A 25612-nucleotide genomic window follows, 5' to 3' on the forward strand; every position below is an offset into this window, starting at 1 on the left:
CTCAGCTGACAGCAAACCTCATCGTCCCCTTCGGGCCAGAGGACACGGAGAGAAGGCTGCAGTATGGGACGTTATCAAAACCGGCAGGTACACTGAGTGTGAGAGGACCAGGCTGTGTCCCAGCCTGCCTGGCTGAAGGTGAGGATCCGAGCTAGGTGTGTCTGTGTTGTGGTACTGCCTCGTATTTAACCTTCAGGAGACGTTCTCACGCTGGGTGTGGGGGACCGCTGTCCTCTCAGGTATCGGAATGTGAGCACAGTGACGAGGATGCTGGTGGGCTTTTGCTGTTGTTGACCAGGTGAGCTGAATAATGGAGTGAATCAGCGCTATGGTAGATGATGGCATAGACCACAGACCCGAAACACGCAGTACTGTAGCCTTTCGAGGCTAAGAAAAATTACGCGCCAAACTCTATTACGAATCGCCAGGATTTAAAGTTTTGTGCCGTTTCAGACGGCACATTTATCGAATAAAATAGAGTGCTCGGCATTTTAGGAATATATGGGCAGCACTTGTGAATTCGGCTGACGTTGATTCACTAATTCGTCCAATCTTAGTGTTACATTTACTTTAGAAATCTTCACAAAACAGGGACGATTCTCAGGCTGCCAGTACATTTCGGAAACGGGAATATGGATCCCGTGTGACCCGATTGAGAAGGCAGTTGTCTTTGATTCAATGAAATATTTGCAGGGTTTAAAAAAAACGTATAAAAGTTTAACATTTCCCAATTATGTTTGGTGATTCTCTTGGATCACTCTACAATCAGAGAGCGATGTCGTAATCTATCATCGGTGCTAAAAGCAAGTCGGTGTGTTTGATGCTAAGAGGTAAGCTCCAGCGGGTCTTTAATGACCTTAAGATACGATTAATGATTTTCTGGCCCAGAATAATAATAAAAATCCCTCCTCCCTGGAATGGTTTTCCTCTCCTCGCAGCCCCCCCACAGGAAGCTGGTCAAATATTTATCAGATTGCACTCATGCTGATATGATTCAAGCTGTATATACAGAACTATATGAATGATTTCAGCCACTTAAAGAAATGACTGCCATGTGCTGTTCATAACTGGGTGTGAAATGAAAATATAAAAACAACAGAAGGTCCAAAGAATAAATAACCACATGAATGAATAAAAAAATCAGTTCAAACATCCCCAGTGACATAAACAAACACTCTCCAGGTTAGTTTTTTGTCTCATTCACTCCAGCAAGAAGCGTGATTTGTCACTTCAGAGGACGTGTTTCCACTGCTCTAGAGTCAGTGGCAGCGTGCTTTACACCACTGCATCCACACTTTGCATTGTGTTTGGTGATGTAAGGCTTGGGTTCAGCGGCTCTATGCAGTCTTAGTCCCTGACAGGGACCCAGTCTGCAGTCTGCATGCCTGGGTGCTTGATTTTATACACATGTGGCAATGGAAGGAATGAGCATTTGGATGAATGAGTGAATACTTTTGGCAATATAGTGTACCAAGATGGCAGCTGGTCATAAAATACTAACCAAATGCATTGGGCTGTGTCCAACCTTTACGTACAGTCTGTGGTTAAGATGAACATAAACACTTGAAATTGTGCTACTAGTTTACAGTGTTGTTACAGCTTATTATGATGGCAGTATGATGATACTTGAAGGAAACGGTTTCCAAGGCCTAATCCGTGGATCGACTTCCTCCGAGGCGTGGACGTCTATCAGCAGAGAATGTACCTTCACCTGAGAGCATGAGGGTGGGAATGGATGTTTGTGTCTGTGTGTGCCTGTATGTCTGTGTCTATATGTCAGGCTGGGTATCAGACGCCACCTCTCTGGGGACACCTCAGGCCCTCCAAGGTTTGGAGGCCTATCGCCACCCACCACCACTTCCCCTGCCAGTGGCGGACTCCCTCAGGTGTCGGTGTGTTGGTGGTTCTTTGTGTCTGGGGGTGGGCGTCCGGGTACACACCGGCTCACTCCTTGGCGGCCGCTTGTCGGGGCCTGGGGCCTGGGGCTCGCTCGGGCCCCTTTGGAGGTGGGGTGCCCCCGGCCTCTCGGCCTGGGGCTCGGTCACTCAGGCACAGCTGGGGGCCGGCGGAGCTCACGGGCGCGTCACTGCAACTCCCCCTGGCTTCTGCTCCGCGGCTGCTGGGCGAGCCCTCATCTGGGACTCTCCTCAGCTCTTACTGGAACAGTGGCGCGGCTGCCCCTCTGTTGGTCTTCCATGGTCTCTTGTGTTCTGGGGGCCTCTGGATGTCTGGAGTTTTGATCTCCTCCATACCCGCTTCACACCCTGGAGGACGGGGCTGTGGCCCCCCCACACTCCCTAGCAGATCATTACATGGAGAAACCTTTGGAATGCAAGCATGCTGATCCACACAGGTATGCACACAGGTGCACACATGGGTATTCACAGAGGCGGACTACAGCTTTCTTGGCTTTAAGACATGCATGCGCTCAAAGCACACTGTGCGCTGTCTATCTTGCGTGCTGCACAATATCGTTTATTATTTAGTAAATATTGATATCTATGACTAGCTAGTTTATTGTGATGGTGCTTTGTTTTCTCTATTATTATGTTGCTCTTTGTTGTTTGCTGTCTCCTCTGTTTGGTTTTTTTTTTTTTTTTTTTTTTTGTTTCTCTCCATACAGGTGACCCAGGAGTTCTTTTTTTTTTTTTTCTCTCTCTCTTCCCCCCCCTTCTCACCGTCTCTTCTCCCCTTTGGTTTTCTTTCTTTCTCTCCCCCTCTTTCTCTCATTCATTCCCCCTGTCCTATTTATTAAAAAAAAAAAAAAATGACAAAGGATGAACTGAAGCTCTGCCATCACGTAATGTCGCATACTGCTGTTTCTGATGTCATTTAGAAAAAAAAAAAAAAAAAAAAAAAAAAAGAGAATGTACCTTCACCTATCAGCAGAGAATGTCCCTTAGTCTGTAACACAGTCAAATATATTCTCAAGTAATATTCAAGCATGCCATTCAGCGTGTTAGTACGAGCTCGGGAGCAGCTTGGGAGAACAAGAAAACAGAGACTGCTTTAGATTGTCTTCCCAAAGTGACTCAACTTTATTCACAAGTACAACAGTTTATATAGAGGGTAAAATTCATGAGACAGCAGATTTATCAGTTTAAACCAGTACAGACCAAGATAAGGCAGCGTCTTCCTGCCCTTGGGTGAAGAAGCATCCTTTGTGTAGTTTATCAGTTCAGCTACAATTGTGATTATCTCAGCGACATATTTTCAAGGCACAAAACGAAGAGTTCTTTCATTAGTGAAATCTGAAACAAACCATTTGGCCTTCAACAGGCGTCTAAAAGATTAAGAAACTAATGTAGCTGAGGGAGTGATCTCTGTGGTATTTCAACCTTGTACCAGCCTGTGATTCTCACACATCAATTCTTGGGTCAAAGAGAAAAATAACTAAAACAAAGGGGCCTTATTGAATGACAGAGTTTTCCTGCATAATGTCACTATAAAACAATATCCAGTAAATGCTCCCATGGTGCTAAAATACCTAACAATACTAAGTGCATGCTTCCAGCCAAAACTAATGGGCTTTGTTGTCTAACTATATACAGCTAAGTATTGCCTAATTAGTCCTAGCTAACTAACTAACTAGGAAATGCCTAGAGATGAGTGTGTTCATATTGTTGTCTTGGTTTAGAAAAACCAAACCAAACCGATGTGATGAAGAGGGGCAGGTATGACTGCTCATTGGCTATTGCAGTTTCTGTTGAGATTGCAGATGGGGGGCAACAGCATGGACCCACTGCCTAACCTGCCGAGTACTCGTTGCTCATCGTAATGATATGTGGAATAGTGTTTTGTTTGTCATGGTCTTAATGCTGCAACCACATTAAGTACTGCTGACCATGTTCGCTACTTTGTGGCGACAGTTTAACATCAGCTGCTATTTCATGCCACAAGGCAAAGTTATTATATTTTCACAAGCTCAAGAGGAAAATATGTGGACTTCAGGGCCCTCCCAACGTATTGTATCTGAATCCACTACAAAACCTTTGACGTAAGTTAAAAAAGAGCCTCGCCAGCATGAGTACAGCGGCTGACAAATCTGAAGAAATGGTGTGATGCATTCCTCCCACCACGGAGGCGAATTATGCACGGGCTCATGCAACACAGTGTTCCATCATCCCTTTATACTCGAAAGTGTGAAAATATTGGAAACAAAGACTGTATATAAAAGACTGAGATAACATCTATGGCTGAAAAGTGCAGCTAGTGCTGCAGTGACTTAAAGCCTGGTCCAGTTAGAAAGAAGTTCATCTAAATATGTACGGTGGGACCAGAGTTATCTCAGGTAATAACACTGTTAAATGCAGACAATAAAAGACATCATGGAGAAGCAAGAATGATGTAAACGTGTTCCCATCTGACCAGTTGTATTATCACTAGCAGTACTTTCATGTTAACCAGTTTAAACACGTTGGGAGTTTTACTGTGTAAAATGAGTCCTTGCCACTCAGTTTTCATATCCATGGACATTTTAAAAGCTAATTATAGAAATAGAATAAAGTTAATATTAAACTACCAACAGAGTGGTCTAGAACGTTCTCCTCCCTCTCTGATGTAGCACATGCAAATTGTTCTAGATCTTGATGTCAGCGTTCTTTGACGTAAGGCAGCGTTGCAAGCATATCGTGAAACAAACAGGGAAGAGATACTATTGAGGTCATGAGGATGCTGAGTCATCTCTCTGCTTCTCTGAGCTCTTTGGTTCTTTAAGATGGGAGAGCGAGAGAGAGGAGACTGTTAGTGTGATAATGTGTCTCCGTCATTCTGAGAGTTTCACCTGATGGGTTTTTGTACAATAACGTAACATTATTGTGCAATTTCCATTCCACTTATCCATTAAAATGATCCTAGTTACAGGGCCTTACAACTGTGTTCTTTTGACTGAAGTTTTGATCCCTTGTAACGTCTACGTACAGGAGACGGGTATACAAGGTTTTCAAACAAATTTAAGCTCTGTTTAAATCCACGGGGAAACAAACGTTGCATCCACTGCAAGTGCCAGAAATGAAGGCCTGTTTTCCATGACTGACCTTGAGCATCATTCTTATGAGATGTATCACAGCAAAACTGCTTTTGTGATCCTGGATGGATTTGTGTCTGGTTTTGTCCGTGTGAATCCTGACAGGATCTGTTTTCGATCGTTTATTTGAGGAAAATTGAATAGTCTTTTTCTGTATATTTAAAGGGTCATGTCACCATGTGGTATAGACGGCTGATCAAAACTATTACAGCATTTGTAATGTGTTTTTTATTGGGTTTTTAAAAATGTCCTTTGAGTGCTCGTTCTTGCTAAAGCCAAAAGAGAGATTGGCTTTATGATGTGTAAGTCTTCTACTTAAGAAGTTATGAGAGATTAAAAATGATGAAAGTATGTAGCTAGCTATGTACAAGGTTTCATACAAGAAAAGGGCAAATCATTTTCATGGCTGCATCAGATATGTTTAAGTTATCATTAAAAAAAATCAGCTGATTCAGTGGGAGTCGGGTAGGAGGCGCTCGCTGAATGTCTTTGGAATGACATTTGCTTTTGTATATGACAGAAAGTGTTTTTACTGTGAAGTTAGATGAAATGCTGGGTGTTGCATTTACAAGTTGGATATTCGAGTCCTTTGAGATGTCGATTATACTCCAAAATGAGCATAATGTGAAATCCTAAATTTACAAGCTAATTTCCTCTGTGCTCAGATGCTCCACTCTGATTATGAAAAATTCCTCACAAAACATTTCATAGAGAAAAAGTCGTCGAAACTTCAGAAAAAACAACCGAATAGGCGTCTGTCATCCACGAAGGCCATGTGACGAGTGAGTCAGCACTGAAGCCGTGGCAATCAAGGCTGCAACAATATAACTGGGAGCAGGTGAAGGTCTAGCTGTCTGCAGAAAACCAAGTGAGGCTAAATATGTCTCCCCCCAAGATTTCAGAGTGAGTGCACAAGTATTTCCAATCCGTTTCTAGTTTTGTGTGTAAATGCTTCATCGTAGTTCTTCTACATGAGAACAACAGCCAAATGAACGAACAGTTCAGTTAGAAAAGCAAACAAACTATGAGACATTACTCCTCTTGGGGTTCCCTTTAGCCCCTGGAGTATTCACTCTGAAAAACAAGGAAAGGAAGAGAGGCTGGGACTGGAAAGTAGGAGGAAGAGGGAAGAAAATCTCTGAGAATACAGCCTGTAGACAGAGAAGTGCAACACTGAGGAGTAAGTCTTTCAGTTAAATACAGTATTAAATCAAATGTTAAATACAGCAAAGGCAAATCATCCCTGATGACAGTTCTGGTAGTATGCACTCGAAACGCTCACGCCAAGAATGTAACTTATAAAAATAAAAAGGTCAAAAGGTTACAAAATGAATACGGTGTTGTTTGTTTTGCATTTTTTGTTTATTAAATTCTTTATCTTTCAATTATCTGGGAATTAGAAGGAGCAAAGCTGCTTATCAGCTCGCTAAGTTAGCATGCGGTTTCCCCTCTGACCTTTTATAACTATGAATGAACAGTACTGCACAAAAGTCTAGTATTAAAAGCACTGCATGAGTATTCAAGGAAGGAAAGTCAGAGAAAAGTACTTAACAGATTTTGTCCGACTCTATCAGTAGGACAACATCCTGCAGGACTATAATTAAATATTTAAGACAGTTTTAGTTAATATTCTTTCAGCTGCAATCCTGGTGGCATTTAACAGTCAGAGCGCAGGTAATGAATTAAAAAGCAGAATCCAAAGGGAGGCCCAGTCTCTGCAACAAGTACAAATAAGTGTCCTTTTTTAAAATCATGATGCTTATCAATAAAAAAAGCAGATGGAAATGTCTCATATTGACCATTTTTAATAATAATCTAATGACTGTGCTGTGTAAGCTTCTGCCTCTGAAGTGTGTCTGCAGTTATAACTCTTTCTAACTTCCACATGAGGGAGTTCCTAACCACACTCAGCTCATTAAAGAACCAACAACATCTCATTTTTTTAGTTTGATCAGTGGTGATAAACACAATCCACACTCCTCAGTTTGTGGCCTTCCACGCACAGCTTCTAATGACTGCAAAGACTTTACTGGGAAGATCGATAGGATCAGGTCATTGTTCAGGTCGGTGCCCTTTCAACCCAGGTCTCTCATTCAGTTCTGTTGTCTGAGTCTGATTTTCCTGACGGATTTTGGCTCATTAGCTCCTTCAGCTAGTTGAGGTAAACAGTATGTTTGGTAAACTCCAATCTGGTTGCAGACAAAGCCACACCACGGAAACAGCTTCAGTAAAAATGACCTATTTGCTTGGATGAAGATGAACATTTATTTTAGTCCTGCTTGACTTATCTGCAGAGAGAGAGGGGGAGATGGATATAACCCTCAGGCTATTCACTTAACACTCTTACCTTTGCTATGTAGACGACACACAGCTTTACTTTTCTCAGCAGCTTCTCATACCTCAGCGAACCCCTCCCTCTGCTCCATCTCAGTGTCAGTAAAGCTGATGTTCTCGTGTTCGACGCTTTCTCTAACGAGGTCAGTCAGTACATTGCCCCCCTTTCCAGCGACATCAAAACATTTGCTAAGAACCTTGTTATCATGTTTCACCAATACTGATTTTTGAATCTGAGATTTCTAAGCTCACCCAGTCTGGCTTTCTCCACCTCAGAAACATTGCAAAGCAAATCTTTCCTGTCATTCGGGCATCTGAAACCTTTAGTAAACACCTTCACTTTCCTTTGCCATGATTATCATAGCTGGCTTTTCACATCTCTGAGTCCTGCATAGAATCAGCTTTACAATCCCCCTCTTTTACCATATGAAGCTCTTCATAAACAGGACCCTGCTTATATATCAGAACTCCTGAAACCTTATCACTGCAGTGACGTCTCTGATCAGGTCTTCTAATTGTTACTGGCGATCCCACCCAATGTTAAAGTGAATGTGTAACCCTGTCTGTTCACATGTCTCTGTGTTGGAACATGTGGCTTTTATTTAAACTGTCAAGCACTTTGTATATCTGTGTTTTTGAACTGAGCTACACAAATAAAGTTATATATTAATATTATTTTGTTTATTATATTAATATATCACAAGGTTCCAGGAGATTTCCACAAAAGTAGCTGGTAGAAATATCCTTCAAAGAGCTGCTTTTTACTTTGAGTACATTCAGAGACAGTACTTTTTCACTTTTACTTGAGTAAAAAAGTTGAATCAGTACTTTTTAAATTTTTTTTACCATAGTATTTTTTAACACAGGTATCTGTACTTCTACTCAAGTAAAGATGTGTATTTTTGCCTCCTCTGTGAACTTTACATTTTGAATAATTGCCACATAACTATTCAATTCACAAAGATTTTCTATTTTGAATATGATCCTAATGATATTTGTTATCACTGCTTAAAAACACTTTCAAAGGGAACAAGTGCTAATACAGTATGTGTGTGTGTGCATGTGTGTGTGTGTGCATGTGTGTGTGTGTGTGCGCGTGTGTGTGTGTGCGCGTGTGTGTGTGTGTGTGCGCGTGCATGCATGCAAGGGCGTAACTGGATGCTGATAAGCCAGCTGGAGGGCCAAACTGATAAGCAGTCATATGTTACACCATACAGTACATGTATGCAAGTATGTTATTCATAATCACGTTATGTAAAATGTACATATACACAGTAATACTACAAATACATGACTCTAACCTTTCTCTATGATACAGTTTGTAGTATCACTACATTAAAGCACAAGTTGTACTACAGGCATAAAGCTTTACTTGTAAAAGATTTTGTAACATTTCTTTTTGTGAATAAAAAGGACGTGGTTGCCCTGCGCCCCCATCTCTTCTCTGGAGATAGACAGAAAAGGTGGGGCTAAAGGGAAGCCAGACTGGAGGGGCACACGCTGTATGATAGTTTCTTATCCACCACACTCATTGGAAACAATGTTTATCGGCTAAATCTGAACAGCGTTTTTGCTTTGTTGTTATTGGTTTCTTTTAGTAGCTTGTTTTTTAGTAACATCGCAGACTTTCACAAGTTCCGATGTGTCCACGCAGGCAGTGAACCTGGTAAGAAATATTTGTTACAGGAATATTTGTTGCTTAACAGACAAAAAGCTGAGTTCTGAACCTATAATGTGTATTTGTAGGTGAAACTGTTGCCTGGGCAGAGCCTAAGAGACTTTACAATAACCAAAGCAAAGTAAATGAAGAATAAGACGAGTATGGTAAACAATGAGCAGGAAAAAGATTGAGTGGTTGAGACGTTTGCAGGTGACACCTTTTTCCAGATCTGTGTTTGTCTAAGATCTACTACACATAAGCTTTTTTTTAACCATAAGAAAATGTCAATGATTTGGAATTTTTTCAGGAACTACATGAACACGTGTGTGGGATTTGTTGTGTCATCAGCCTGCTTGCTTTCCCTCATGATTCCTGTTCTTACTCCTATTTCCAGGAGATTTTGGATTCCCTTTGTGGGCTTAGTTGGATTTTGTGTTTGTGGGGTTAATGCAATCCAAAATACATCTTTGGATCTTTTTGTTAATCATGTCTGCCTCCATGGCTTTCTGTTGGTATGTTTAAAAAAACTTCACGCAATCTGTAATATAATCCAAAATACCACTAAAAAGATTATATGAGTGTTACAATTACTGGTGTTAATAGAATAATTATTAGGTTTAATGTAAGATACATATATAATTCTTGAGACTATTCTGAATTAGACAAACAGGTGTTTTAAATAAAGGTACATTTGTCACGGTTTGTCTGGCCAGACTCAAATGCAGGACTGAGATTATTTACAGTGTTGGTGCAGACAGTACTCTATACAAAGTCTTTTTGAAGTTCTCAGTTCAAACGTCCTATTTGTACAAAATTCCCTGGAAGGAAGGTCGGTGAATCCGAGTTCCCGATCCTCTGAGACTCTCGAGAATCCGCCAAGCAACAAACACTTTCTCCAAACTCCACTGGGCCGTCCTGCCACAGGAAGAGACGCATTAAACTCTTTAGCCAGTAAACTGAAACAGAGCCTTGCAGAGAGACACAGTGCAGACGACTACAGTTAGACAACACTCAGGCAAAGACTGAAGGTCAGGTCCCAGCTTAAGTAGCAAACAGCTGAGTGCCAGCTGAGCCACAGGTGCTTGATTGATTCAGGTGCAGAGGGCGGAGCTTCCAGGAGGATCCCGCCTCTGTGAGGCTGGTAAAAACACCCACACACAGAGCAACAAGCACAATATCAGACGCAGAGACAAAGAGAGATGGTGGAGACGCACAGGAGGACCATGACAAAACTTTCAACTAAATAATAATTAGTTTATGATAGAAAACACGTACGTAACTTTCACAACTCATACACCCTGTTAAAGCGTAGTCATGCTAAAGGTTAGAAAACAACCCTTCACAGCCTAACTGCCTATAATAAGACAACAGTAGATGTGTGTGTGGCATTTGCATTAACTAATACAGATGAGGCATGCACGTAGTATGACACACATTTCTTCCTGCTCTGTTTCACGTCCACTTCCTCTAGAGGAGTCTCTCTATCCTCTTAACCTAATATTGATGTTAATGTTGCAGCCTCTGAAAAAATGTTCCTGCTTAGATCATTACTGTCCCAACAGTGGAGTTCAAGGATGACATGGATTCTGTTTTGTTTCAGGTTGAAGCCACATTATGACTGAATTAGAAGCCATGGGGGCAGGGACGCCTCCACCCTACATAATGTTTCTGGTGGTCTTCCTTTTCTTTCTTACGGGACTGCTGGGCTTCCTAATCTGCCACCTCTTGAAGAAGAAGGGCTATCACTGTCGAACAGACGTGGGGGATGAGGAGGAGGAGGAGAAGCTAGGAGAAAATGCAGATGGTGGGTTGGAGAGAAAAGGCTAATCAAGGAAGACAGAAAGTAAAATAAGGTTTAAGTTAGCCATACTGGCATTATTGTGCATGTGACAATTACATATATATTTGTAATAGATTACTATTAGAGTACTATGAGTAATGTATATGATCCAATTTTATTTGTATAGCAAGAAATCACAGCAACAGTTGCATTAAGGTGCTTTATATTGTAAGATAAAGACTCTACAATAATACAGAGCGAACAGAAACATTTTGTTGTTTGTGACAGTGTCTGTTAGAATCATAAATAGAGGATTAAAGCTGCATTCATTTATTTAACCACAACAATGACAAACAGTGGGCTATTGTTAGCTTGCTAACACATCTATCGTAGTGGCTGTGTTCGTGTGCTTGTCATGTCACAGATGTGCACGTTAAAGCAGATGACTCGTAAGCTGGAGAGGAAATAGCGTCTCGCTAATTTCAAAGATCATCATTTAGCCTGGAGAAATACTTTGTAAAACTAGAACATCTTACTGGTAATCAGTGATTGTAGCCAGGCTGAAAGTCAGAGCTCTGTTGAGCAAAGCTTTCCCTTCATGAATGTTTTAATTGTTAAAGAAAAGATCATTCATAACCATCTCGCAGATGTATCACTACCTGCAGCTGCTTTCAATACTATTGATATTTATTTACATTTTTTGCTCCAGTTGTTCTGAGTTAACCTCCAAAAATCTTTTCCTTAATAAATGAACCAAATACCGACACGTACCACAGGACTTTAGGCTGGCAGTAGTTAAACTGTTACTTAAACAGCCATCGCTTGACGCAGCTGTCTTCGCTAAATGTAGGCATATCTCCAACCTTCCTTTTATCTAGAAGATTCTTGAAAGAGTAGTTGTAAACCAGCTAACAGATCATCTGCAGAGGTTCATTTGAAGACTTTCAGTCAGGTTTCAAATTCACAGCACAGGAACGGCTTTAGTGAAGGTTACAGATGATCTTATGATCTCTGCGGGGGACTCATCTCTGCGCTAGACCCCAGCACAATATTTTATTACAGATATTATAGTATGTGCTGCACATATTAAGGCACTGCAGTGGTTTGGTTAGTAGCTAGTCTATTACATAACTATCTAATAGACTCCAATTGGTTCACGGAATCGGGGAGTCTTCATAACACAATAAGGCTGGAATTATAAAGTTCCACAGGGTTCTGTGGAAATTTTGATTTTCATTCACCTTTTCCACCCACAATGTGTTTATACACCTCTCTGCATGTAGTCATTTGTTATCATTAATCTCTTGTCTCTTCTTCCTCTCCACCCCAACCAGTTGTGGCAGATAGATGCCCCTCCCTGAGCCTGGTTCTGCTGGAAGTTTCTTCCTGTTAAACGGGTGTTTTTCCTTCCCACTGTTTGGGTTGTTGGGTTTTCTCTTTCTTTGTATTGTTGTAGGGTCTTTACCGTGCAATATGAAGCGCACTGATGCAACTGTTGTTTTGAGTTTGCGCTACATAATTAAAAAGAAGTTGAATTCTAAATAGTTCCCATTGCTATTAGAAACCATAGCAGACATTTTCACTGCTATGCAGATGATACCCAGCTTCAGATAACACACACCAAAGAGACAAAGACCTGGATGACCTCTAATTTCCTGCTTCTTAATTCAGATAAAACTGAGGTTATTGTACTCGACCCAAAATAAAACAGGAAACATGAAACAGGCAGAGAGAAAAACCCAGAGACTGAGATTATACACAGGCCAACTTAAGGAATATCCAAAACCCTGAATAACAATAATCGAAGAATATAAATTAATCAACAAACGCAAAACACTGAGTCACAGACCCGTGACAGTAAATTTAAAATGAGAAACATTCGGTCTTAGCGTGAAGCTGAGATGCCAGTCGTGTAGCTTAACAGATAGTAGAGCAGACCATCCGCTAATCGGAAAGTTGGCGGTTTGATCCCTGGCTGCTCGAGTCTGTGTGCCAAGTATCCTTGGGCAAGATACTGAACACAAGTTGCTCGCCGATGGATCCATCGAAGTATGTGTGTGAATGTTAGATAGAAAGCAGTTAAGCATAGAAAAGCGCTGTATAACAACCAGTTCATTTACCACTTGCATTTGTTACTTGTAGTTTGACTACTGTAATTCATCATAATTATTATTACCTAAAAACTCCCAGAAAATCCTTCAGTTGATCCAAATGCTGCAGTGGGAGCAGACAGGGACTAGAAAGAGAGCAGTTTTACTGGCTTCCCTTCATTTCCTCTGGGATGAATTCCATGTTATCTTAAAGACCTCAGTGTAGCATAGTACCTCGTTAGAGCGCACTTTACTTGTGGTAAAAAGTAGGATGGGAGGCAGAGCCTTCAACTTTCAGGTCCCTCTTCTGACAAAAATGTTAAGATTAGTCTTAAAGCTTTCCGTTTTGGGTCTGGATCAGCTGACCTTGAACACTCCCTGCGTTATACTGCAATAAGCGGTGTGCAAATAAAACTGAAGTGATGTGAATCACGTGCCTCTAGCTTACAGTGCCGGCTAGCATTGCTGCTTGCAGCACTGTGAAAAGCAGAAGTGAGTAGGTGAGTCTCTCCCTGACAGTACATGGCCTTTCTGCCATTAAGAATCACTGAAGTGTCTTCTTTTGATGACACACATCAGCTGAGCACCTTCCAGACTGAACTACGGCACACTTTAGAAATCTGACCACCACCACTTGTTCCGCACCCACGCCCACTGGTGTGTGGACATGCTCTCATAGGCACACACCAGATCCCCAGCTTTGAGTAAATAGCCCCATTACCTTGTGGCTGTCCTGGTACAGACAAATGCCAGCAGAGTAAACCTGAATAGTGGAGCTCCAGAGATGGTTGGCTGGTCTGCTTGCCACCTTCTGCCAGGTCCTGCATTCAGGCCCATATCTTGACTTTCACTCTCTTATGTTTTAAGAACAAAATAAAAGGAATTTATCAGCTAGAAGATGAATGTGTTTGTTTTACTGTGTTTCAGATGAGGATGAAGAGAACCAGGACACGGTGGAGCAGATCCTTAAATGTATCATACAAAATGAAGGTGACAGAACCCACCAATATTTTCTCAATATTTTTTTAATTTCTTGTTGGAATTTGGAAATTCTAAACCTATAACATATTCCAATTATAGTTATATAATGGTCATGGAAATGATGTGTAGACCAGGGGTCTGAAGTAGTGATGGGACGTTCTGTATCGAGGCTTCGGAGCGTGTGTCGAGTAATGGAGGGGGCGTTTCCGCGAAGCGCGTATCGAGGCTTGCTTCATTTATGGGAGGAGCTGAAAATGATGACGTCCGAAGCCTCGCTGCCCGGCTGTACCACGTGACTGGTTCATGAAGCGGTTCGAACTTTGCCGCAAATAATCATTTCCCATACTGCCACTATAAATATACACAGTATACTGCCATCACTACAATATACATGTTTTACACACTCCTTTTGTTGTTGACATTTACAGGCTGTGTGCAAAATGCCACACTCTTCAAATTCATGCCAGCTATTATTTTTACGTCCAGTAGGTGTCCTGCTAGAGCAAATGAAGCTTCATGAAGCTTCGCGTTGGGGTGAACCAATTGGATGAAAAGCTCCAGTGCTTCATGGGGCTTCATCTGCCCATCACTAGTCTGAAGTTCTCCAGAGGCCTGGTAATGAACTATTCATTTGATACAGGTGTGCTGACCCAGGGTGAGAGCTAAAAGCTGCAGGACACCGGCCCTCAAGACCCCTGATGTAGACTCTCAACTTTCATTTAAGGGTATCCACATTCAAATTGGATGAAGGGTTTAGGACAGGGGTGTCCAACTTCAGTCCTCGAGAGCTACTGTCCTGCAGCTTTTAGATGCATACTTGTTCCAACACACCTGAATCAAATGGCTCGTTTGATTGGCTTGTTATCAGGCCTTTGTCAGACTTGATGGCATGCTGAAGAGGTAATCCAACCATATGATTCAGCTGTGTTGGAGTAGGGATGCACCCCCGGTTTAGGAGTTTCAGCTCCTCGACGTGTGCCTCGCTCTTTTTAAAGGGACCAAAAGTAACTGGACTATTGACTTAAAGGCTATTTCATGGGTGGGAGTGGGCAGTTCCTTCATAATGTCATGGGATGGGTAATGAGGGAACAGGCTTCAGGTGGGAACAGAGCTGACACTAATCAGGTTGACGAGACAGGAACAGGAACTGGACCTAACACCAAGACGCAGAAACATGTGAATGTGACACTAGGACTGGGAGTAAAATGACAAGGGTGACATGTAACATGCATAGAAACAGAAACCTTAAAACTACAAGACAAACAGATGCAAATACTACACAAGGCAGAAACGCAACAATAAGAACCAAAGCCAGGAACATAAACTACATTTTAGAGCATTAAATAAACCGGAACAAAAATGTCCAGATACATAAAACTAGATCACGGACCCAGGACCTAACAGTAGAAGTTGTATTCCTGTTAATTTACTATTTACTTCTTTTATTTGTGTCCTCTAGCAAATATGGAAGCCTTCAATGAGATGTTGGGAAACCATAAAGTCTGCGTACGTCATGACCCCAGGTATGCTTATTCAGCTAAAGCTATGTTACACTACATGGTAATCTTTACTTTTTTATATGACCTCTAACAATTATTGCATTAACCGTTAAAGAATTACACATTTTATCACATTTTATGACCCAGTCATAAGGATGATCTGGGCATTCTTCAAGAATCTGCCTATGTGAACGTCACTGAGACTCTAATAATCTAAGGCTACGTCCACACGTACACGGGTATTTTTGCAAACGGAGATTTTCCGTTTTCGTTTTCAAAAATACCCGGGTACGTGTGGACGTAGCCTAAGTGTGATCTAAATGTTCTAGGACTTCACTTTTTTCCCCATTTTCCAAAATATGGGGTTGATTTGGACATTAACATCTTAGAGCCAGAGACTGTAAGGTAGCTTCAGGTTTCTTGTAAAATCAAGGCACTGAGGGGATTGAGCTGGATAAAACATTCTGATCTATTTAAGGTAGAAAGGTATTTAATCTAATTTCAAAACTTTGCTCATGTTAATGGCCAGGTTGCGTAAGGAGTCCATTGGTGGTATTCCTCCCCATCTCCACACAGTTCACTCAGGCACCGACCACAACTCCTGCCACCTCTGTGCCCAGATTAAATCTAAAAAAGGCCGCAGACAAAGCAGAACCCTACGTGCCAAGCAACGACCTGGGGAACAGACTGTCTTCTCTGTTGGCAGGTAATAATGAAGAACTGGACAGACACAGAGATAAAGTAGTGACAAATAAGAGGATTTGTAATTAATTTATTGAAATCCTTTCAGGTTCCGAGTGACACACACCGATAAAAAGTCTCATGGTGGGCCAAGTCCATTGGCCATTTCAGGGGACCAGCTGGACCAATCCCAAGACAGCGATGATAGGAAAGATGGCGGATACAACCTGAGAAGCATGTTTAAGGAAGTCCGCCGACCTTCAGAAAGTGCCAGTGGAGTATCTGCAAATGTGGGAAGAAGAAAAAAGAGCGTGACTATATTTGGGCTAAGGCGGGGCAGTGACCCTGTAGGTATGAAGGTAGGGGAGGAGACGGGCAAAGATATTGGAGGGGTTAAATTTGCTGTTCAGCAGCAACCTGTAGTGCTGGAAGAGCCCGTGCCTGTTAAGAACATTAAAGTTGATCTTCAGCATGGCACTAAATCTGATTCCATACTTGAGACTGAGCTACAACAGGAGAACAAAACATCAAGTTCTCTTAATTCTCCTTCTTCCCAGATTAAAACTCTGCTCAATCCTGAACCTTGTAAAAAGATCCAGTCTTCATCCGGGAGTACAGTTGTTTCTGCCCCAAGTTCTCTTCCTATTCCATCTGAGAAGGGAGTAAATGTTGAGGGTCAGTGGATAAAACCTGAAGAGGCATATGAGTTTGGTCCACTGCAGACATCTACACCCATTGTACCTATGCCCACATCAATTCCAGGTTTCACTTCTGTCACTCATACTGGTCAGCTTGACGCCTGTTCCAGGACAGGTTCTCAGCTTATTCAAGACCTAAGCTCTGGTTCAGATATGGAACCAGGTTTAACCCTAGATTCATCCCCTTCATCTTCCTTCCCAATCAAGACGCCATCTTCAGTTTCTTCATTAAAAACTCCTACATCCCCCCTAGCAGGGGCAGCAAGTCCCAAAGTTGGCTCAAAAAATATGCCACCAGAAGCTGTAAAAGGAGAACTTCCTCGTGTCCTCACACCAAGCCCGAAACTCCCACTTCACCAAGAAATGTCTAGCCAATCACCTGTTTCCTATTCATCCTTTAGACAAACTTATAGTCCATCACAAGCCCGGGCTCCGGAGAGAGAGCTTGAAGGCACCACAATGCCCAAAGCTGAAGAAAAATTAGAATTTAAGAGACCTGGAATTCTAAAAAAAAAAAAACTGTCACCAGTTGCAGCAGGGGAGTCTAAAAGCTCTGCCCTTTCATCTTCACCTGAACAACTTTTTAAAGACAGATCAAGCAGTTTACCTTTGTCACCTTCTAGCCTGTCTCCCTCCTCACCTCAAGGTGGCAGAATAAGTAGTGTGACCATTGTTAAAGCCAGTCCTGACAGCCAGAGGGAGTTCTCTGTTGTCACAATGGTGGAAGAAGAGAAGTCAACCACTAACGACCAGAAAGAAGACGATTATGAACTTGGAGCTGAAACAGACAAGAGGGTTATCAGATCAGCTGAAGGAGAAGATTTTGTACCAGGTGCTACACAACCTGAGAGCCAGAGCGGAAAAACTTCTGGTGTAGAGGTTATCCCGTCTTTGAGTCAAGAGAAGGAGGACATGATGGAAATGGAAGATATTAGAGACTGCAAGGTGATGCAGGTGGAAGGAGCACAGTTAATGGAGGAAGAAGTGGAGCTGAAGATGGAAAAGGACTGACAGCTGAAGTCACAAAGTGGTGAAAAGTTAAGTGTCCAGTGCTGATCTAAAGAAAGTGACTGTTGCCACCACTGAGTAGAATAAGGCATTCTTATAAAATAACCATGAGCATATTTTTAATTATTAACTGGTTACACTGTAGGGGGACTGGACTGGATGCTTGATTGAAAAGCCATCCACACAAATTTCAAATTGTCTTTATATAATGGATAACCACTCTTCAGTTCACACTTTGGTCCATACTAAGCACTTCAGTACCAAATATCCCCAAATGATGGGAATCCTCTAAGCTCTACACACTTTCTCACAGCCGGAGCTTTGTCAAAGTTCTGGGAACCGATGGAGGAACTTTTTACTGCGTAGCTAAAAATTCAAGTTATTAGATCTGTTTTTGGGCTGTGTGTAAGAGTAGGACATAAGTGAAGCAAACATACAGTGATTTGTCCAGATACAGTTTGGTCAATCACATGAATGTAGATCTGGCAAAATATTACCATACAAACAACAGTTTTAACATGAGCCCTAAAAATGGACCAAATCAGAAAGAAGAGAACTGACAGCAAAGATGCAATTTAGTTTTTCTAAAAAAAATACTCACCTCATAGTGAAGAAATGTAAAGAGAAATTAAAGTGGCTGAAACAGGATTACAAGAAAATAACACAACTATAGGTGATGTTACCTTATCAACCACTGACATTACTTCAAATTTCCCGATGAAACTGATGTTTAGTGATCCTTGTTCTTTTGTTTATCTCACAAAAGATGACATAGAACATCCAGTTTTACCTCAAAACTCTCAAAGTGTTTTTCAACAAAGTTGTTTAGATATAAATTGGATGGATCAGTCATTGAGTCAATTTTTTACAGACATTCATTCTGAATGAATCTCAATACCTCTGGTGATCTTGAATGAAATTTCTGTATCTTTTAGAATGATTGCATTGACATGTTTTGACATTTCATCAAGTTTTTCTCGAGATGCATCTCAATAACTTTTTGTCTAGCTCCACGATCACGTCAAAATTATTATTCTTTCCCACATGCTGGTTTATTACAGAGCCCCACAAGGGACATTGGAGAAAAAAAACGGAGATGAACTTTTGCGAGATCTCGCGAAATAGGCCGCATCCTTCAGAGGTCGCCAGCTCGAAGCTGACCGTGAGGTCGAGGCACAGTGTGCCGGGAGTATGGTCCTCCCCCCGGCTCTAGTAAGCCTCGACCTCTCGGTCAGGTTCAAGCCGGTGGGTAACAGATGTCTTCGAAAACGTCGGAGCGCTTTTGCAAATATGTGATGTCTTGATAAACCGAGCAGATGTTTGAAGTTTACACAGCTACATTCTTGCCTCAAAATATCTTAGTTTAGTTTATTTTGAGACCCAGAAAGAGTAATATTAAAACTAAGTAGCTGCCACCATTGTTGGAAACTGGAAGTGGCTGGGGTGCGCTATGAATTCTGGGATAGTTTGGACCACGAAGGATACACCGACTCGGCCTTCAAATGCGACCTGCGAAGGATTTATTATTATTATTTTTTTTTTAAATAAAATAAATGCGACCTGCGAAGGATGCGGCCTATTTTGCGAGATCTCGCAAAAGTAACTCTGGATCTCACAAAAGTTCATTGTCATTTTTTTGTCCCTTGTGGGGCTCCGTAGGTTTTAATTCCACAGCTGCTAAAAGAAATCATGTTCCTATTAGCCTCAGCTGTACTTTGACTTCAGGGGTAATTAGCAGACTTTAGCATGCTAACGAAACTCCTGAGGAGTGTTGAATTGTGTGATTTTTAAGTTTGCTTTTATATTCAACATGAACAGATGGTGTTCACTGTCTTTCAAGATTTCATACCACACAGAAATGAACACAAAATGGTTGTTTGTTAAATAACTCGAGTCAAAGATGAGCATATTCATACGATGGCTGGCAAATCTAATCATGATGGGCCTAAAAACACTAGTGACCACACTAGATCCTGAATGAATGGTTCCTGTGTATTGCAGGTGTAATTTTATGTTGAACACCCGGTGTTACAGAAACTTAGGTTTGCTTCGTCTTTGAATTAAAAAAGTGTGTTTATTGGCTGAACTGCAGAAGATATGTACTTGAAGGTTATTTCTTTCACATTTAGTGCATGGACATGAGCACTAAGCTAGCTATAGCTGAGGTGATAGCAGAGCCCATCACTTTTACATAAAGTGATATCCTTTTACTAATGGCTGTAGTATGACCTGTGGATCAGCGGGCTGTTGAGATGTAAGATGGTCTAGCTGATGGTTGAAACAGTAATTCTTTACAACACATCCATTGGATTGTGAAGCAAAGTGGAGCCATAATGACTCCATGGGCAGCTGGAGATTTATTAATGTGCTGGCTCTCCATTAAGTTGTAATTGTGTTTGATGCTATGCTATATAAAGGTGCAAATGTTGCAAGCTGGTTCAAACAGTCCTATTATTCCATTTTCTTTCCTCCAAATTAATATTTGTGCTAAATTACTGCTAACTGTCATTCATAGGAGAGTAGGTGACAGCACAACAAAGAACTTTACCTTGACAGCAGAACATTTATGATATACACTCTTCTGTATGTGCCCTGTCAGTAGTAGTGCCCCGATAAGGACTTGCACACTGTTACTTTGTTCAAGAACCTTTGCCTTTTATGATGGTGCTAGACACTTTCATTGGCAAATACAAACCTCTTTAACCCCACACCATGGCTTAGCTTTCTGTCGTTTAAATATGAATGCATAAGTAAATAAATGCATAAATCAAACATGTTATTTTCAACATTAAACTGATGCAAAAACAATATTGGAAAGCAGAGCAGCAAACTGTCAGCTGGTCGTTTGGACGACTAAGCTGCACTTTCTTCCCAAGAAGCTGTCAACCTGCAGGCAACTTCCAAGTAAACTTAAAAATAAAAATAATGTAAAGGTGTACATTTTCAAAATATTGGGAATGCTAAACTGCAACTTGTAACATTTTACATGATATAAAATAAAAGTGAATAGACTGGATCTCTATTGATGCATGCACTCTGTTTGCAATATTTGATTGTACAGTTGATCGTAGCTGTGAAACTTGAACATGGTTATATGAAGAAAGGCCACGTGTCAGAGTAAAACCAGGGTGATATTATTCATTCATTTATTTATAACTTTACTTTTATGTCTATATATTGTCTAATTTAATGAATATTAATAGTAACAAGGTCATTATATGCTTCAACTACAGAAGCATACTTAGCTACTTATATATTCCAGAGGCCAGAAGAAGACTTATTGTCTGCTTTTAGTTGTTTAGAAATTTAGTTCCATTTTTGTGTAACGACACTTTACTCATTTAGTCACTAAAATAACTGATGAGGCTGAGCACTGATAACCACACAAGTTTTAATTTGTTTGAAGCTGCTATAGCTATCAGACTACATTATCATATAATTGATCTTTGAATGTATCGAACCTCCCTCACTTCATGAAGAAAAGCCTAAAACACTCTCATAAAGCAGGGAGAACAACAGGATGTGAAATGTTAATATACAACTTTCCGTACTACTGACAGAAACCACAATATTGGTGTTTTGGCCATCTTTGAACAAGAGAATGGAGCACAAAGTTATATGCTTGTTTAGCAAGCTACAATATAAGCTATAGACAAATTTGATCTCACTTAGCTCTCAATGATGTAGCCTTAAAATGGGGCTAATCTGTATTTATTCAGCTTTATACTTTCTTGTGTGCTTCGAGCCCTGGGACTCACAGCTGTGTTAAAACAGAAAGTTTAAGAGACACAGTTCAGCATTATTTCCTGTCCTTGTGAGAAACAAACCCAGAAGTCCCTGGTCTAGTGTCCCAGTTTTCATTTTTTCCCATGCGTTCGCTTTTCATTCCATTCTCTGAGTGGCTTGCCTCCTTGTGCAGTGTTATGCATGGCTATAAATGAATGAACATATAGCATCTTCATGCGTTAGCGTGTATTTCCATTATTCTCCAGCAAACTTTTCTAGCAGCATTAACATGTCTGTACTTTTCAACATGATACGTTCACAGGGCTGTTTGTTTTACACAGCTGGATATGTGTATATGAAAGACACAAGTTTTTTTTTCACTTATGCACTATAATTAAACACCCATAACAGTTAACTCGGCATTACATGCATATATATTATATACTCTTTGAAAACATAAAAATAACTATATGAACTGCCTATGATTTGCCTTAACAGAGCAGGTGTCTGTAGCTTATTTTCTCTTCAATTCAATTTTATTTATACAGCGCCAAATCACATCAACAGTTGCCTCAAGGCGCTTTATATTGTACAGTAGATACAGAGAAAAGCCCAACAATCATATGACCCCCTATGAGCAAGCAGTTTGGCGACAGTGGGAAGGAAAAACTCCCTTTTAACAGGAAGAAACCTCCAGCAGAACCAGGCTCAGGGAGGGGCGGGGCCATCTGCTGTGATTGGTTGGGGTGAGAGAAGGAAGACAGGATAAAGACATGCTGTGGAAGAGAGACAGAGGTTAATAACAAGTATAGTTCAGTGCAGATGATTCATTAATGTTCTATTTTATTTTTTATTTTTACAGTTGAAGTGAAAACTTGACATTCTTAATTACCTCTAACATATCAAAATTTCCAGTTAGACTAAGTACAATTAAAAATAAAGCTCAAATACAGTATAGTGACTGGATTATAAAAAAATATGGAGCCCATGATTTAAGACCTATTCTTTTTGTGGTGATGATAACAATATGATTCCATGTAAAGCTGGATTTTCATTCACATAATTGTATTCGGTCAAAATGAAGCCGATGATTTAAACACTGATACTATGTTCCTGGTTAACCATGATTAGATCAGTCTGTCTGTTTTCTACAGGTTAATGAATTCAACTTAAATCATGAGTCAAGTTTACTGGATTGCAGCATCGCATCGAGTTATTCAGAACCATTTGTTGCTAAGATATCTCATTCCGAGCTTCAATTGCAATGAATTTCACAGATTTTTCTTTAAATATAAAAGTTGACCTCATGGACAGTGCTGTGTTTTTATGCAGAGGTCAGATTATGTATTGACTGATCAAAGTTAAAACCAGAATAAAGGCAGGTCTATACTTCACATATCACCTGTACTGTCCGCGTGTGAGGAACTGATGCTATACTGACAAACAAACGTGATATTTGTTAGTAGAAAAAGTATGTAAAGTCACATGACTCGTCATCTGGTTTTCACTTTAGTTGCATTTTTTTCTTCTGCTTCAGGCTGACAAGATAAAACCAGTTCTTGGAATTTGTGTGGTTCATTGAGATAAGAACTCGTGCTGCTACTGAAGCGCCACTGAAAGCTGCAAAACCTGAAATAAATAAGCAAGCAAACAAAAATAACTACTATAATTGGCTTGATCAAATCCTGGAGTGTGAGTGTTTGAGAGATGTTTCTTGTGATGAGCTTGGAATATTTGTAAAATATTATACAAACACTAAAGAAAATGTAAATAAGCAGATGGATTATAATATATTCTGATGCAATAAAAAACAAAACAAAACTCTGGTCTGTGCTTCTGAAAGCTCTGAGTGTGTCTTTTTTCCTTATTAGATAATGCCACAAGAGCCAAGTGATTCAGGTGGTAATGACTTACATAAATAACCAAACAAACTCCAAATTTAATAACTTAATTTATTCCACAACAATGACTTACAGTACAAAAACAATTATATAGAAGAGGATATTTCAAAAATCCAAAAGCAAATTGTTTAATTATGACACTAGCCTTGTTATTATAATATCATAATATAAGGGTAAACAAGTAGATCATATGTTAGCCTTCGACATGCTAACTAGCTTAACTGTTGCCGTTTAGAATAGCATGTATGCTAGCTAATGTTAGACTTCATGAAAATAAAACAAATACCTAATGTTACATCTGAACTGTGTTTGTTAGTGATTGCTACACTAAAACTTAAGAGGTCCAAGTTTAACACGCGATTGTGTAGTCATGTGGGAAGGATGGGTTGCATTTGGAAGGGTTGCATAGCTGCAGAGCCACCTTTAGCAACAACAACTTTCTGTATTTCTTTATGAATCACACATTGTGCAGGAGTTTTAGCCCGCTCTTCTTTACAGTGTTGCTTCGATTAGTTGGGGTTTGTGCACATTTGACTTTAATATTTAACATACTTACTGGGGTCTGAAGAGTGTAAGATGTAGCGCTCGGGTGTTTTGCAATTCTCTGACAATTGCAAAGTCTGAACTTGGAGTGAGTTTGCACACCTCCATGCTCCCGACCAGCAAACTGCCAAAACCTCTTCTTTATGTTAATCAAGTGCATCTGATTATCAACAGTTGGCTGCCATGTAACTTGTTAATTCCTATTAAAAAAGTAGTGCTATATAAGCTTTCACAGAAGTGTATGGAGTGCTGTGAAAACTTTCTTTTTCACACGACTGCAATCAATTAAGGTTGTTTTTACAATGCCGCTTGAAAAAGATACTTTTTGTAAAAGTTTCATGTCAAGTATTACATTCTTTACATATAAATGATTTTGTAATGCTTCTTTGCTCTTCTAGCTGCCCAAACAAGTGGGGACATATTGTAATCCTGACTGTTGATCTAGCTGTAGCTTTAGTAATACTCATATAGGAATGTCTCATTTTGGATTCAGGACAGACTCGCTGGACTATCTTGTGGTTCAAAGTCGTATTGCATGTGCAATTTCTTATTTTTACAAGTTGTATTAATAAAATTGGCATTTTGATATTCCTTGTAACAGTGCTTTGGCAGTCTTTAAAAGGTCAAGTACTAAAAAACAATGCTCTGGATCTAAGCTGCCATGTTTTCTTGATAACCTGTTGTTCCTGCAAAAGCGACGATGAACAGAGCGGTGATACACACACAGATTGCAACTACTGTACTTGTGTGACGCCTCACATGACCAAGAAAACCACCTGACGATACATAAATGGCACAAATCAGCAATGTTTTGGCTGTAACAAGACAGCTACGACTCCAGTCTGTCTCAAGCCTGAGATGAAGTCTTCTGTGTTGGAGGTGGAGGAGGTGCTCGACACTGAAACAATACAGAGAGAAAATAAATGTGGGTTTTAATAAGCACTGATTTGTGTGAGCTCAAAGATATTCAAATCTTCCGTCAGCTAGTCCCAGCTCTGTCTCCGTGTCACCCTGTACTGAGCATCCTCTTCTGTCACACCAGCCCTCTGTGTGTCCTCCGTTGCTACATCTATGAATCCTCTCTGCATGTGTCCAAACCATCTCAGCCTTTCCTCACTAACTTTGTCTCCAAAATTATCAACCTGATCTGTCCCTCTCATCACAAGCATCACATCTACGGTGCTGTTTCTCTGCATGAAGCCCTACTGCTGCTCACTGATCGCCACCTCTGTACCTTCAACAGCTACCTGCACATCATCCTTGTTGAAATCAGTACCAGAACACCACTTCTCCATTCCTCAGGCATCCTTTCCTAATCCTCTACACTTCCTTTACTAACCACCCATGCTCTCATCTCCTACATTCATGAACTCCTCCTTTATGCGCCGATTCTAAAGCTGTTAGTTTTATCTCTCTCCAAACAATATTGACCGAACCAGCAGCAAAAGAAGATCCAAACTACGCTTCACATAAACATCGTCATGGATTCACTCTGACTTTTGCTGTTTTGCTTCCACCAGGATAAAATCTCACTTCATGCACGGCTCTCTCTCTCTCTCATCTGTTTTCTGCATTATTCGCTTGCTTGTTTTTACTTTTACTTACTTCCGAAAAGAAAACCTCATTTCTGCTGTTCAATACTGAACAAATTTCAACTTTTTAAAATTGTGCAAAACTGCAAAACA

The 25612-nt window shown here is 40.6% G+C and overlaps 2 protein-coding genes across 5 annotated transcripts in view; one reads left to right on the forward strand and one right to left on the reverse strand.

Annotated features, from left to right (window-relative positions):
* Positions 1-24476, forward strand: rell2 (RELT like 2). Of its 3 annotated transcripts, none has more exons than XM_086261164.1 (6): positions 1-138; positions 10621-10824; positions 13818-13880; positions 15331-15394; positions 15900-16076; positions 16161-24476. In XM_086261164.1, exons 2-6 carry the CDS (start codon positions 10635-10637, stop codon positions 17758-17760), a joined length of 2094 nt encoding a protein of 697 aa, XP_086117290.1. In that variant the 5' UTR covers positions 1-138; positions 10621-10634; the 3' UTR covers positions 17761-24476. The 3 variants fall into 3 exon arrangements, with proteins under 3 accessions (XP_086117290.1, XP_086117298.1, XP_086117282.1); XM_086261172.1 differs by lacking the exon at positions 1-138 and adding an exon at positions 180-298; XM_086261156.1 differs by lacking the exon at positions 1-138 and adding an exon at positions 8877-9026.
* LOC147338344 (F-BAR and double SH3 domains protein 1-like) overlaps positions 23444-25612 on the reverse strand; it is a 21520-nt gene continuing 19351 nt past the window's right edge. For both annotated transcript variants that reach the window (XM_086261145.1, XM_086261138.1), the window contains exon 21: positions 23444-24825. In XM_086261145.1, the coding sequence (XP_086117271.1) occupies positions 24775-24825 (51 nt within the window). In that variant the 3' untranslated portion in view covers positions 23444-24774. The remainder of the gene's footprint in view (positions 24826-25612) is intronic.

This window comes from Aulonocara sp. 'chitande type north' Nkhata Bay, linkage group LG2, assembly GCF_057382095.1.
Source record: "Aulonocara sp. 'chitande type north' Nkhata Bay isolate Kocher_YH1m ecotype deep benthic linkage group LG2, A_spYH_male_GT1.1, whole genome shotgun sequence".
Taxonomy (NCBI): Eukaryota; Metazoa; Chordata; class Actinopteri; order Cichliformes; family Cichlidae; genus Aulonocara; species Aulonocara sp. 'chitande type north' Nkhata Bay.

Coding starts and splice junctions, on each gene's coding strand:
- rell2 (XM_086261164.1), top strand. CDS start 10,635: ATGACTGAATTAGAAGCCATGGGGGCAGGGACGCCTCCACCCTACATA. Junction 15,395..15,899: donor TGCGTACGTCATGACCCCAG/GTATGCTTATTC, acceptor GTTAATGGCCAG/GTTGCGTAAGGAGTCCATTG. Junction 16,077..16,160: donor ACTGTCTTCTCTGTTGGCAG/GTAATAATGAAG, acceptor AAATCCTTTCAG/GTTCCGAGTGACACACACCG.